Raw genomic sequence first — 15083 nt, forward strand, 5'->3', positions numbered from 1 at the left:
TCAAGTTTTTCTGCAAGGATGCAGAGAAACTGTATCAGTCTTACATTGCTGGTGGGAAAGTAAAATTGTATAGCTGCTCTAGGAAAGCACAGCAGTTTCTCGAAAAAATTAAACACCCAACTACCATATGACCTAGCAATTGGACTTTTGTCCCAAAGAAATGAAGTCACATTCATACAAAAACCTGTACACAAATGTTCATACAGCCAAAACTTATATGTAATAGCCAAAACGGGAGACAAACCCAAATATTTTTCAATGGGTGAATGGTTTAACAAACTGTTACATCTTTACCATAGAATACTACTCAGTAATAAAAAGGAATGAACTACTGAAATAGGCAACAACCTGGATGAATCTTCAGAGAATTATGCTGAGTAAAAAAAGCCAATTCTCAAAGGTTACATCATGTATGATTCCATTTAGATAACATTCTTGAAATGAAAACAAAAAAAATCAGAGAAATGGAGAGCAGGTCAGTGATTGCCTGGAGTTAAGAAGTGGGTGTAACTTTAAGGGCGACATCAGGGATCCTTGTGTGATGAGAATGTTCTGTATCTTGGCTGCATCAATGTCAATATCCTGGTTGTGATATTTATAGTTTTCCTAGATGTTATCAGTGGGGGAAACTGGGAAACGGTACATGGAATCTGTATTATTTCTTGTGTGTGAAAATCTGCAACTGTCTTCAAATAAAAACTTTAAGTGAAAAAAATTTCTGACAGATAAGGTATAGCTTAGTTCCTTTGAACCTTTATTATGTATGGAGAAATACACATGTATGTATGTATATAAGTATATGTATACATACATATAGTATTTAATATATGTAGTCATATAAATTAATTCATTAAATGGTATTTAATTTATAGATATTAAATTATTAATGGTAAGAATCCTATAATTACAGTCCTTTCAGCTATGTCTTTGCCACTGATTAATTCATGGATCAAAGACCCTTCTTGCAGTACTCTATGGTTTAAATCAGAGACTACAAGCTCCTTGAGGGTAGTGTCTATTATCTATCTCCACTTACTCCCCCACAGGGCCTCCGCATTGCCTACCTTGTAGTGGAAAAATAAAAGTATCTAAAATGTCCTTTAGTTATTTCTCTATTTCAATGCTAATGAGAGAAAATGGGATCATAAGAAAGGGATGCAAACCGACATCTCCTTCAACCTCCTTTTTCTTCACCCGTTTTATCTTCTTCTTCAGGACCTTTATGAGGAAGTTGGCAAATTTATTGTTTTCTCCCAGAGCTGTTTGGAAGCCAGCATAGAGTGCCTTTTCCTGGTCCTGAAGCTTGTTGACTTCATTTTTCTTTTCTTCCATCTCTGTAAGAGTCTCATTTATTTTCCACTAAATGAACAAAAACAAGAATAAATGATAAATAAAATATTTCTGATGATACAGGCTCAGGGAGCAATATACATTACAAGGCAAGTTTGGAGTCTACAATTTTTTAAAGCTCCTTAATAGGAGTTTACATTTCTGATGTCTGAAGAGCCACTTATTTTTTTGGTTAAAGTTTTATAATTCTTTTTCTAAAATCAATAAAGTTCAGAATCTGGTGAGTCAGCTTTTTTTATTTTTAACTTTCTCAAACTAATAATTTTTTTTTTTTTTTACTGATGTGTGGACTTTGGCTGATATTTTTGCATATGTGGTTTCAAACACAAAAGATTTTTTTTCACATTGGTATAAAATAAAGAGACATATAATCTCTTAGTGAAGCTGATATACCTAAAGACTGATGTCACTATTCAGTGTGTGTAATCTACTTAATAGAATCCTTCTTTCTTTAAAACAAAGATCAAGTAATTTATCTCTTTAAATTTAACATACATATAACAACTAAAGAAATTTTATTTCCTATGATACTCAATTATATATTACACTGAAAGTTGCTATCATATTTAAGAAAGTCACCAACTTCTTTTCCATGTATGTTCAAAAGGATTACATAAAATGAAAACTCAGTTTCATAAAATACAGATGGGGACAATGAAAGTATGGACTTTTGAAATCCACAGATGAAGTAAATATAAGACTCACTTTTAAAAACTTTATTCTCCTCCCTAATAAATTGTCAGACCAAATTCACTAAAAAAATCTGATTCACTTGTCTCTGACTAAGGATGCCAAAGGCAGAGAGCAAGCAGAAATATCAGGAAAAAGGAAGTGGGGTGAGAATATAAGAGATGACTGCTAGAACAAGGGGGGAAATTACATTAAGAAGAAAATAAAAGAATCAAGTTCCCTCCATAACTAAGGGTGCAGTCATTTGGTATTCTCCTGCTCAATCATACTTGCATGTCCTGCTCCTCTTTGTCTAATGAATTAACACGCTCTTGTAGTATGTTCTCTTGTTTTTCAAAATTCTTGAGGAGAAGCATTTCTTGAAATAATGTGAGATGGTGCAGGTCAGATAACTTCATCTTAGTATCTAATTTCAGTTTCTGATGTCTCAGGAGATGGAGTTCTGCATCAAAAGTGACAATCAGTTCTTTAATCTGAGGTGGAAAAAGATTTGTGAATATGTTAGAAGTTAAGAATAGGTAAGTGTTCTTAAAACTAACAGTACAAATTTGTTTGTATAAAACTTAGTATTTTCTCATTACGCCCTCATGATCTATGAAGAACTGTGTGTATGTGTGCATCTAGTCACCTAAATTAATTCATTAATGGTATTAAATTTACATAATTAAGTGGTAAGAATTCTGTAATTATAGCCCTTCCAGCTATTTCTTCACCATTGATTAAGCCATCCAGCAAGGATGCCCTTATCACAATTCTGTTTAGTTTAAATCAAAGACTATGAATTCTTTGAGGATGGTGTTTACATCTGAGATAGTGTTCACATCTGTCTGTCTTAATTTCCTAGAGCTCCATAACAAATTACCACAAACTTGGTGGCTTAAAACAACAGACATTCATTCTCTCACAGTCCTGGAAGCTAGAAGTCCAAAATCAATGTATCAATAAGGCTATGCTCCCTCCAAAGACTGTAAGGAAGAATCCTTCTCTGCCTCTTCCAACATCTGGTGGCCCCAGGTGTTCCTTGGCTTGTGGCAACTTAACACCAATCTATGTCTCCATCACACGGCCATCTTCCCCTCCATGTCTATGTCTGTGTCCAAATTTCCCTCCTCTTATAAAGTCACCAGTCATATTGGATTATGACCCACCCTAACCCAGTATGATCTCATCTTAATTAATTACATCTGCAAAGACCCTTTTTCCAATAAGGTCACATTCACAGGTATTGGGGATTAGTACTCAAATACATCTTTTGGGTGAGCACAACTCAGTCCACCACAGCCTACCCTCTGACACCCCAAATTCATGTCCTTCCCATGTGCAAAATACATTCACCCCTCCCAACATCATCAAAAGTCTAAACCCATTCCAGCATCAACTCTTCTGAGTCCAAAATCTCATCTAAATCAGTTATGAATGAGACTTAGGGTATGGTCCATCCTGGGGCATAATTCACCCCACATTGGGGCAAAATTCTTCTATCTATGAAACTGTGAAACTGTAAAACAAGCTATGGGGTGGGCATTCCCATTCCCAAAGGGAGAAAATGGAAGGAATAAAGGAATCGCTTGTCTAAAGGAAATTTACAAACTAAGAGGGCAAATTCCATTAGGTTTCAGGGCCTGAGAATAATCCTCAGTGGTTTGATACTCTGTCCCTTGAGACCTCCTGGCCCTATCCTCTTGGCCCAAGACAGTGGCCATGCCCTCTCTTTCCTCTGCATCCATAGTTCTGCCCTTGGAGTCATTCTTCCTTTATTTTGTCTAGACTCTGTCCCTTTCAGAACAGGGTGCCTGTGTTTCTGCTCATATAAGATTCTCCAAAACCTTGTCAGTAACTGCAATTCGTGGGGGTTCAAGCCATCAGACCAGAGGGTCCTCTACAGATCTTTTCTGGATAACCTCATCTCTATCCCTGGCTTCTGCTGAGATGTTTCATTGGATCCACAATTCACATCCTAATCTTTTTAGCAAATGGTTGTCCACTCACACCCTGGGCTCTGACCCCATACTGTTTAGATAACTGAGAATTTTCCAAATCAACAAGTGCTGGTTGTTTTTTGGCCTAAAAGTTCCTTCCTCAATTCTTCTCTTTCTTCTTGCCTTTTAAAGTAAACAGCAAGGAGAAATCAGGTCACATCTTCCACATTTTGCTTGGAAATCTTACCAATTAAAACATCTAAGTTCACCATTTATAAGTTCTACTTTCTACCCAGTGGTTGAATGAATTCATCCAAGTTTTCTGCCACTTGATATCAAGGATAGTCTTTCTTCCAAGTCCAATAATATATTCATCATTTCTTTCTATGGCTTCATCAGAAGCAACTTAAACATTCATATTTCTACCAAACATTTCTTCAAGGCAATCTAGGCTTTTTCTATCAAGGGCCTCAAAATTCTTCCAGACTCTACCCATTACCCAATTCTAAAGCCACTTCCACTTTTTAGGTATTCATTACAACAGCACCCACTTCCAGTACCAAAATCTGTGTCTGTGTTTCTATAAGGATACCAGTCATATTGGATTATGGCACACCATAATCCAGAATGACTTTATTTTAACTGTCTGTATCTGTAAAGACCCCATTTCTAAATAAGATCACATTCAGCAGTACCAGGGATTAGGACTTGAACATATCATTTTTGGGGGGACATAAACTGCCTCCTGTTTAGCCCCTTCAGTGTTTTCTACATTGCCTTTCATGCAGTAAGTACTAAATAAATATTTTCCACAATTTTTGATTTTAAAAACTTTCAAACCAACAGAGACATATTTAAATATATGAATATAGACTTGGAGCCATAAGAAACCTGTTCAATCTTCTAATTTTACAGAGAAAGTGAGGCCAAAGTGCATTTCCTTAGAAGAGAGATAATTTACTAAAAGCTGGGTTAAGAACCTAATATTCCAAGACCTAGTCCAGACTTTCTTCCACTGCCTTCCTAATGATTTTTAAGTACTTAGTTTTACTTTGCTTTTGGCACTTTCTCCACCAACCCTTCTCCACCCCACCCTAAAGGAAAGAGAAAGGTCAAAAGAGCACCCAAGGGCTGATTCTATTAAGGAAACTATTACAATAGGAAGAAGACAAGCTGTTCCACACATTCCATTAGGCTGCACATGCTTGGGAGTGTCAAATGTCAAAAGGCAACAATGAAACATAAGACTAAGCACTGGCTACTCAGTGGGCACCATGGATGCGAGAAGCCGGTGGTACGACATATTTAAAATTCTGAAAGAGAAAAACTGCCAGCCAAGAATTCTTTATCCAGCAAAGCTCTCCTTCAAAATTGGGGGAGAGCTTAAAATTTTCACAGACAAACAAATACTGAGAGAATTTGTTAACAAGAGACCTGCCCTACAAGAAACACTAAAAGGGATCTCTACTGGCTGAGAAAAATAGACAGGAGAGCGAGGCCTGGACATGGGCACAAAACTGAAGAGTATTAGTAAGGGTAACTTAAAGGCAATCAAGAGAGAAAGGGGAAAAATAGATCTGACAACTAAAAACCAAAGGGTAAGATGGCTGATTCAAGAACTGCCTTCACAGTAATAACACTGAATGTGAATGGATTAAAAAATATGAACCATCAATACGCTGTTTACAAGAGACTCAGCACAGCAACACAAAGAGATTGGAAGTGCAAGGATGGAAAAAAATATTCCACACAAGCTACAGCCAAAAGAAAGCAGGCGTAGCAATACTGATTTCAGATAAAATAGACTTTAAATGCAAGGATGTCATAAGAGACAAAGGAGGACACCATATACTAATAAAAGGGACAATTCACCAAGAAGAAAGAATAACCATAAATGTTTATGCACCCAATCAAGGTGCTCCAAAGTACATGAGACAAACACTGGCAAAACTGAAGGAAGCAATAGATGTTGCCACAATAATTATGGGAGACTTTAATATACCACTCTCTCCTATAGATAGAACAACCAGACAGAGAACCAATAAGGAAACTGAGAACCCAAACAATGTGATAAATAAATTAGACTTAACAGACATAAAGAGCATTACAGCCCAAAGTACCAGGACATACATTCTTCTCTAGTGCCCATGGAACGTTTTCCAGGATAGATCATATGCTGGGGAATAAAACATGTCTCAATAAATTTAAAAAGACTGAAATTATTCAAAGCACATTCTCTGCCACAATGGAATGCAACTAGAAGTTAATAACCACTAAAGATCTAGAACATTCACAAACATCTGGAGGTTAAAACAACACTCTCCTAAACAATCAGTGGGTCAAAGAAGAAATGCAAGAGAAATTGCTAAATATCTAGAGATGAATAAAAATGAGAACACAACATATCAAAACTTACGGGATGCAACAAAGGCAGTATTAAGGGGGAAGTTTATAATTCTAAATGCACACATTAAAAAGGAAGAAAGAGCTAATATCAAAGAACTAGCAGTACAACTGAAGATGCTAGAGAATGATTAGCAAACTAATTGTAAAGCAAGTAGAAGAAAAGAAATAACAAGGATTAAAGCAGAAATAAATGACATGGAGAACAACAAAAAAAAAAACTATAGAATAAATAAAACCAAAAGTTGGTTCTTTGAGAAGATCAACAAGATTGACAAACTCTTAGCTAGACTGACAAAGCAAAAAAGAGAGAAGACCCAAATAAACAAAATAATAAATGAGAGGGGGGACATTACTGTGGATCCAAAAGAAATTTAAAGAATCATAAGAGGATACTATGAACAACTGTATGCCAACAAACTAGACAATTTAGAGGAAATGGATAATTTCCTGGAAACGCATGAACAATCTGGACTGTCTGGAGAAGAAACAGAAGACCTCAACAAACCAATCACAAGTAAAGAGATCTAATCAGTGATCAAAAAGCTTCTACAAATAAAAGCCCAGGGCCATGGGAATGCTCAGGAACGACTATGGTTTGTTAATTTTCTGGGGGGAATGGTAGGAACAAGTTTGCAGAAATGTTGTTATTTTAGGTTATTTGTTTTTCTTATTCCTCTGTTGGGTTATAGTCTATTTTCTTGGGGTAGGGTAGGAACATGTTGGAAGCAATGTAGTTATTTTACGTTATTTGTTTTTTCTTATTCCTTTGTTTTGGCTTTGTTTGAAATGTTTCTTACTGTTTCTTTAAAATTTTTGATAAAGTTAAAAAAATGAATAGATGTGAAAAAAAGTAAATGAGCAATAGGGGAAGGAGGGGAATGGAATGTTTTGGATGTTCTTTTTTATTCTAATTTCTATTTTAGTTTTTTGGAGTAATGAAAATGTTCAAAGATTGTGGTGATCAATGCACAACTATGAACTGATTGTACACTTTGAAAGATTGTATGTTATGCGAATATATCTCAATAAAATTGCACTAAAAAAAAAAAAAAAAAGAGCAGGGTCAGATGGCTTCACAAGGGAATTTTACCAAACTTTCCAAACAGAACTGACACAATTCCTACAGAAACTTTTTCAAAAAACTGAAGTAAATGGAACACTACCTTACTCATTTTATGAAGCCAACATCACTCTAATACCAAAACCAAATAAAGGTGCTACAAGAAAGGAAAACTACAGGCCAATCTCCCTAATGAAAATAGATGCAAAAATTCTCAACAAAATACTTATAAATTGAATCCAAAGACACATTAAAAAAAATCATACACCATGACCAAATGGGGTTCATCCCAGGTATGCAAGAATGGTTCAACATAGAAAATGAATGTAATACAACACATTAACAAATCAAAAGGGAAAAATCAAATGATCATCTCAATAGATGCTGAAAAAGCATGTGACAAAATCCAGCATCCTTTTTTGATAAAAACACTTCAAAAGGTAGGAACTGAACGAAACTTTCTCAATATGATAAAGGGCATAAATGAAAAACCCACAGCCAGCATAGTAACTCAACTGTGAGAGACTGAAAATCTTCCCTCTAAAATCAGGAAAAAGACAAGGATGTCCACTGTCACCATTATTATTCAACACTGTGCTAGAAATTCTAACCAGAGCACTCTGGCAAGACAAAGAAATAAAAGGCATCCAATTTGGAAAGGAGGAAGTAAAACTGTCATTATTTGCAGATGATATGATCTCATATTTGGAAAATCCTGAGAAACCAATGACAGAGCTACTTGAGCTAATAAATTCAGCAAAGTGCCAGGATACTAGATTAATGCACATAAGTCAGTAATGTTCCTACACACTAGAAATGACCTAACTGAAAAGACACTCTAGAAAAAGATTCCATTCAAAATGGCAATTTAAAAAAATGAAGTATCTATGAATAAACTTAACCAAGGATGTAAAAGACATCTCCACAGAAAATTACACAACTTTACTAAAAGAAATAAAAGGGGACCTAAAGAGATGGAAAAATATTCCATGTTCATGGCTAGGAAGGCTAAATGTCGTTAAGATGTCAATCCTACCCAAACTATCTTCAGAGTCAATGCAATTCCAATCAAAATTCCAACAACCTACTTTGCAGACTTGGAAAAGCTAGTTATCAAATTCATTCACAAGGGAAAGATGCCTCAAATTGATAAAAGCATTCTAAAAAAGAAAAACAAGTGGGAGGACTTAACGCTTCTTGACTTTGAAGGCTACTATAAAGCCACAGTAGTCAAAATAGCATGGTATTGGCACACTGATAGACATACTGATCAATGAAATCAAATTGAAAATTCAGAAACAGACCCCCAGATCTATGGTAAAATGATGTTTCATAAGGCCCCCAAATCCACTGTACTGGGACAGAAAAGTCTCTTCAACAAATGGGAATGGGAGAACTGGATATCCATATCCAAAAGAATGAAAGAGGTTCCTTATCTCACACCCTATACAAAAATTAACTCAAAGTGGATCAAAGAACTCAATATAAGAGACAATACCATAAAACTCATAGAAGTTAATGAAGGGAAACATCTTCAAGACCTAGTAATAGGAGGCTGCTTCTTAGACTTTACACCCAAAGCGCAAGCAACAAAAGAAAAAATAAACAGGAACTTCTCAAAATCAGAAGTTTCTGTTCCTCAAAGGAATTTGTCAAAAATGTGAAGAGGCAGCCAATGCAAAGGGAGAAAATATTTGGAAACAATGCATCTGATAAGACAGTAATATCCTGCATATACAAAGAAATTCTACAACTCAATGACAATAGTACACAGCCCAATCATAAAATGGGCAAAAGATACAAAAAGACATTTCTCTAAAGAGGAAATACAAATGGCTAAAAAACACATGAAAAAGTGTTCATCTTCACTAGCTGTTAGAGAGATGCAAAATCAAGACCACAATTAAGAATGGCTACCATTAAACAAACAGGAAATTACAAATGCTGGAGACTGACATATGGAAATTGGGACTCTTATTCGCTGCTAGTGGGACTGTATAATGGTACAGCCACTGTGCAAGACAGTTTGGCGGTTCCTGAGAAAACTAGATATAGTTACCCTTCAATCCAGCAACTGCACTTCTCGGTATATACCCAGAAGATCTGAAAGCAATGACATGAACAGATATTTGCAAACAGATGTTCATAGCAGCATTATTCACAATTGAGTGACACATGGAAAAACTACCCATTAAATACTATAGACTATATGTAACAGGAATATCTTACCAAGACTACATTAATACTAGGGATGACTAATTAGCATCTGATAAGAGCTCTAGGATGTTTTACGTTATGATAATTGTTTAAAGTTGAGAGTGATAATGATTATACAACTAAGTGAAGATAATGTAAGAAACTGACCATTTATCTTGTGATATAATATATTTGAAGTGAAATTAGGAATCCACTACTTAATAAATGAGGCCCTCAACTTAAGGCTTGCTCTTGTGAAACTTACGGCTGTAAATGGGAGGTTGAGCCTTCCTATAATTATGCCTAAGAGGCACCTCCAGGGAACCTCTTTTGATGCTCAGATGTGGCCTTTGTCTCTCTAAATTCATTAACCTCCCCCCCCATGAGGGACATGACTCCCAGGGGAATTAACCTCCCTGGCGATATGGGACACAACTTCCAGGAATGAGCCTGGCCCCAGCAGTGAGAGATTGAAAATGCTTACTTGACCAAAAGGGGGAAAAAGAAAGGTGACAAGCTGAGGTTACAGTGGCTGAGAGATCCCAAATAGAGTTAAGAGGCTATCCTAGACATTTCTCTTATGCAAGCTTCAGCTAGACATCCCAAATGGCCACAGTATGTCATGTCCTTACCAAAAGTAGTTCCTAAATACCTAGGTCCCTACCTGAGATTCTGCAAAAGATTCACTCACTAAGTTTTCTCTCTCAGAAACTTAAATCCACCAGAGTGTTCCTATGCCAGACAAGTCCTAAAACCTAGAGGCAACAGCCTCTTTAAGAACAACAATCAGATGCGGCCCCCTTCCCCATACTGTTGACACCCCCTTTCAATATGAACAAATTAGGGTGGTCACTGCCTAGACATCCCTGAGATGGAGAAAGAGATTAAGTGAGAGGAAGGGGTAGCAACAAACAAGATAAGATTTAACAAAGGTCTATGAATACTTAAAACTTTTATATAAATATATATACATATTTTTAGGTGTGGGGTGTTGGAACAGCTGGAAGGATGTAAATGACATGGTAGAACTGTAACCTATAACAGTCTTTGAAATTTGCTCAATAGCTAGTAGTTGAATTGTGCTGTGAAAGTCTTCACCTTTCTGTATATACCCTATATTTCATAATAAGGAAAGAACTGAAACTGTGGTACTATAACCCATAACAATTTTTTAAATTACCTATATAACTGTACATTGAAAGTTAACACCTTTCTGTATGTATGTTATATTTCACAATATTGGAAATAGCTGAAGTTGTGGAACTGTGACCCATGACATTCTTTGAAATTTGCTTTCTGACTACTTGTTAAATTGTACTTTGAAAGTTATCACTGTTATGTATATACCTTAAAGTTCACAAGAAAAAAATGCATTTTAAAAAAAGGCCTACAATGATTGAGGGCTGGCCTGGCTTTGGGGCTGAAGAAGAGGAGGAAATCTGTGGCCCTGGGGCAGTAAAACTGTGAAAGACTTTCAGAATGCTAAAAAAAGAGAAAAAGAAAAAAAAATTAAGGAAAAGAAAAAAATTAAACTGTTAAATAAGTATGGCTTTAGACTACGTTTTAGTTTGTCCAGCTGATGTGATAAATACCATACAAGCGTTTGGTTTAAACAATAGGAATTTACTGTCTCATGGTCGTGAGACCTAGATATCTGCATGGCTTGCTTTCTCTACAAAGACTGTGGTGTTCTGGTGATGGCTTGCTAGCAACCCTTGGGATTTCTTGGCTTTCCTGTCACATGGTGATGTCGTTTCCTTTCTCTTCCAGATTCCCACTGACTTACTGCTTTTTGCTCCTGTCTGTAACTTGCTCTTTATAAGTCCTCCAATAATAGGATTAAGACCTACCTTCATTTAGCTGGGCCACACCTGAATTAAAAATAACACCTTTAAGAGGTTCTATTTACAATGGATCCACACCCACAGGAATGTGGATTAAAAATATGTCTAAATTGGGGCACGTAATTCAATCTACCAGAGACTGTGGTTGTAGTCCCTCTTAATGCTTTTTTAAGAAATGCAAATAAAGGATTTGATTTATTTATAAATTTCTTTGGAGGCAGGACAATATTTTCTTCAGTGAAACACCATTCTGAAACTGGATCACATTGGTTTCTGAGGTCATAAGGGTTATAGTTTTCTTATTCTCTCACCTCTGATAGCCTGTAAGCTTTGTGAGAATAGAGAATATGTCTGTCTTGAGTATTGTTGTTAGCATAGTCTAGCCAGCACTGTCTCTGCACACAGAATGGGCAATAAATATTTGTCAAATTAATAAAATTAATTAATTACACTTAAATTGGTCAAAAGTTTTGAGTGACTACTGTATGTCTGCATTATCCTAGACACTGCTGGGAATCAAAAGAAGTATGTGTGGTCCCTTCTCTCAAGAATTGTAAATTATAATTTGCAAGACAGAACACACAGGAAATAGCAAGAAAAATAAGTACAAAACATGAAGTGCTGATAATACGTGAAACTGGAGTTTAGAAAAGAGAAGAAAGTAGGTAAGATGGGCAGCAGATTATGGAGAAGGTTTGGAACTGGGCTACATCCTGAATGATGACTTGATTTTAGAAGATCGTTGCAGGCAGAAAAGAACAGCAAAGGAAAAAGCACAAATATAAAGCAGAAAATGATGTGGGAAAGAAAGTGTTAGTGGGGAAAGCAAGAACAGTAAGAAAACTGGGCCAGATGAAGTAGAGATAGGGAGTGAAGAATATAAGGTTGGGAAGTGAAAGGTGGTACCTTCACAGTGAGCAGCTAGAAAACACAGCTGGAAAGACGGGGACTCGATATGGCTGCAGACAGGGAACTATCTACCCAAGAAAACAACTTTTCAGATTCAGAGCACCTCCTGCACAACTGGACCCAGCCTCTTCTTGATATTCCTCGAAATAAAAATAGTTGCCATTCCAGCCCCAGAACAATTTTTGAACCTGGTCACCACCATGAATATCTCCACTAATGGAGCAAATCATACACTGGAAAAAGATGAGAGCGTGAAAAGCAGAGGATACTCCATGTTTTCTGGAAGGTTTTGAATTATGTTCCACCCATCATCTGAAAGCTGCTCTGCTGATTCCCCTTTACCACAACTTTGGTTAGATACCAACTAACATGGGTTTGCCTTTCATTCTTAGTCAGCTTTCCAAAAGGAAAACTATTAAAGTTCCAAACTTCTGGGCTGGGAAAAATGATTTTCAGAAGGTCAGTGATGGGGACAGCCAAGTCATCAGTGAGAGGGTTTGGAAAGGTTAAAGTAGAGAAATTTAGACAAATAAATAAGAAAACAGATCTAATTCTTTCCATGCTCTCTTGTCTTTCAGCTTTAACTAGAAACAGCCTCATCCCTTACCCTGTTGGTCAAATACTGTTGCATATACGAGTGTTTAATCTCATCCCTTTTCATAATCTCCAGCTCCACATCTGTTGGCTCTGCTTTTTCAAATTCTGTTAACTTTTGAATATCTAGGCTGTACGTTGATGCCTTTGACGATCTAGATACTGAATCTCGTGTCATCAGATCCCCATCCCTTCTGTGAGAGGATATGAGGAATCCTCCACCAGTGGTTCCATAGCCTGTCTGATCCATTGTGGGGGACTTTCCATCCTGCCTTTTCATCTCCCGTCGCTTAAAGGCTAGTAGAGTTTCCTCATCATAGTGAAATCTCTTTTCTGGATCTTCTTCAGGGAGTATCTGAGGGACTTGGGGAATGGGGATGTGTTTGGATTTGTGAAGAGTTGACTGGATGTTCTTCAGTTCTTGTACCAGGCATTGTATTTCTTCAATAACAGCCACTTTAAGATCTCGAAGAGCGAGGATACACTTGTTCATGTGCATTTTCTTTCCATGGACCTGAAAACAAAAGGGCAGGAAGGAAGCAAGATGACAACCTTCTCACAAAGGACAGTTTGAAAAATGATTTGCTCTTGTCCCTTGAATGGTAGGTAGGCCTACAAAGTTTCAAGATAAAAATATTTATCTGATCAACTCTTTTTATCACTACATTACCCTTTTCCCTAGATTTTGGGCTTTTTCCGATTTAGCCCCTCCTCCAAGGTTGGATGTCTGGATGTGACCTGTGGTATCCCTCTGCTGTCTATTCAGCTGGCTCAGAGGGCTGAGTTTCTTGTCCTCCTCCCAGCACTCCAGGGAATTCCTTCCTGAAGCCTTGTACTCAGCAGGATGCTCTCTCCAGGGAGGAAAAGTCCATTCTTTGTCCAAGAACACCCAAATAACTGTCCTTCCCTGTTGAAACCTCTCATCCCTTTGGTGTAGACCTAGGACTGCTCTCCTAAAATAGTTTAGCCTATTTTCATTCTGCACATTTTGACCCCATGATTTGTTTCTCCTTGTTCAGGCAAGGTTACAATCCTGGATTTCAGTATCATGTCATACCAAAAGATTCCAGGACAAGACCCTTCCTTGTTTCCTTCTCCATTTATCTAATGGAGGCTGTGCCCTCTGCCCCCCACCACAAGTGCTATACATGCCCATTCCTCCCTCGCTGCCAGCTCTCTCTGCTGTCTGTGTTTTCTAAGTGTCCTGAACAGAGCCTCAGGGCACATGAAACCCTATTCCTGTGAGCAGTTAAGAACTAGATGGCCCAAAGGCTGTTAAGAGTTACTTTGTATAGACCTACAAGTTTATAAAAAAAATAAAAGCTCAAAAGGCACTTCTCCAAAGCAGTCTTACAAAAGCTAACTAAATCTTATCTATGAAGCAAAAAACAGTAAAAAGATAGAGGAGATGTTTTACATACTTGAGAACAAATCTTTAAAGCATTAAGGATTTAAACTCTAAAGGCCAGCACTTGGGTGAGTGGGAGACCACTTCTGAAGCCCTGGAGGACTGAAGACCAGGTCTATGAGAAAGAGCTAAAACCTGTCTGATGGTTCCAAGTCCTACCTCTTTGAGGAGCCCTCTTTACAGACCATTTTTTTTTTCTAGTTTTCCAAATACCACACAGACCTGAACACTGGCAAGGGTGGGGGTAGGGGGAGTGTAAAAGGGGATGTGTAATAAATTATTTGTATAATGCTTGAGACTTCTTGATTATTTCAAATTTGACTATTACAATAATGACCATTTAATGAATTTGACCATTACAATAACCCTATGAGTTAACTAGACATGTCTTGTTGTTGCTAATTGCTATTAATATCCTTTTTATATATAACTGAGGCATAGAGAGATTTACATGACTTAGCAGAGATGGAATCAGCACTCCAAACTTCTGACTTGCATAGTGTACTCTATGTTATTTTATGCTGCCATTTGAATAAATGCAATTCACTTCAAGACATCTTACCTGCCCATCTTCTCTAGCTAAACTATGAAATTTCAGGTTTGGATGACTGGCAATTTTTGGTCATCAGGACATTTCTCTGTGATGTTGGATGAAATAAGAATCACCTTAGATGAACTGCTAGAAAAACAATCTGTTAGTCAGAAAG

At 37.0% G+C, this 15083-nt stretch overlaps 1 protein-coding gene across 7 annotated transcripts in view; it reads right to left on the reverse strand.

Annotated features, from left to right (window-relative positions):
- CFAP44 (cilia and flagella associated protein 44) overlaps positions 1-15083 on the reverse strand; it is a 210886-nt gene that overhangs the window by 20586 nt on the left and 175217 nt on the right. For 6 of the 7 annotated variants that reach the window (XM_037835565.1, XM_037835564.1, XM_037835567.1 and 3 more), the window contains 3 exons: positions 12982-13482; positions 2310-2513; positions 1164-1359 (listed from right to left, as the gene is read on the reverse strand). In XM_037835565.1, the coding sequence (XP_037691493.1) occupies positions 1164-1359; positions 2310-2513; positions 12982-13482 (901 nt within the window). Of the gene's footprint in view, positions 1-1163; positions 1360-2309; positions 2514-12981; positions 13483-15083 lie in introns of those variants that run through there. The other variant, XR_005216774.1, reaches the window with a different exon arrangement.

Source organism: Choloepus didactylus, chromosome 1 (assembly GCF_015220235.1).
Source record: "Choloepus didactylus isolate mChoDid1 chromosome 1, mChoDid1.pri, whole genome shotgun sequence".
Taxonomy (NCBI): Eukaryota; Metazoa; Chordata; class Mammalia; order Pilosa; family Megalonychidae; genus Choloepus; species Choloepus didactylus.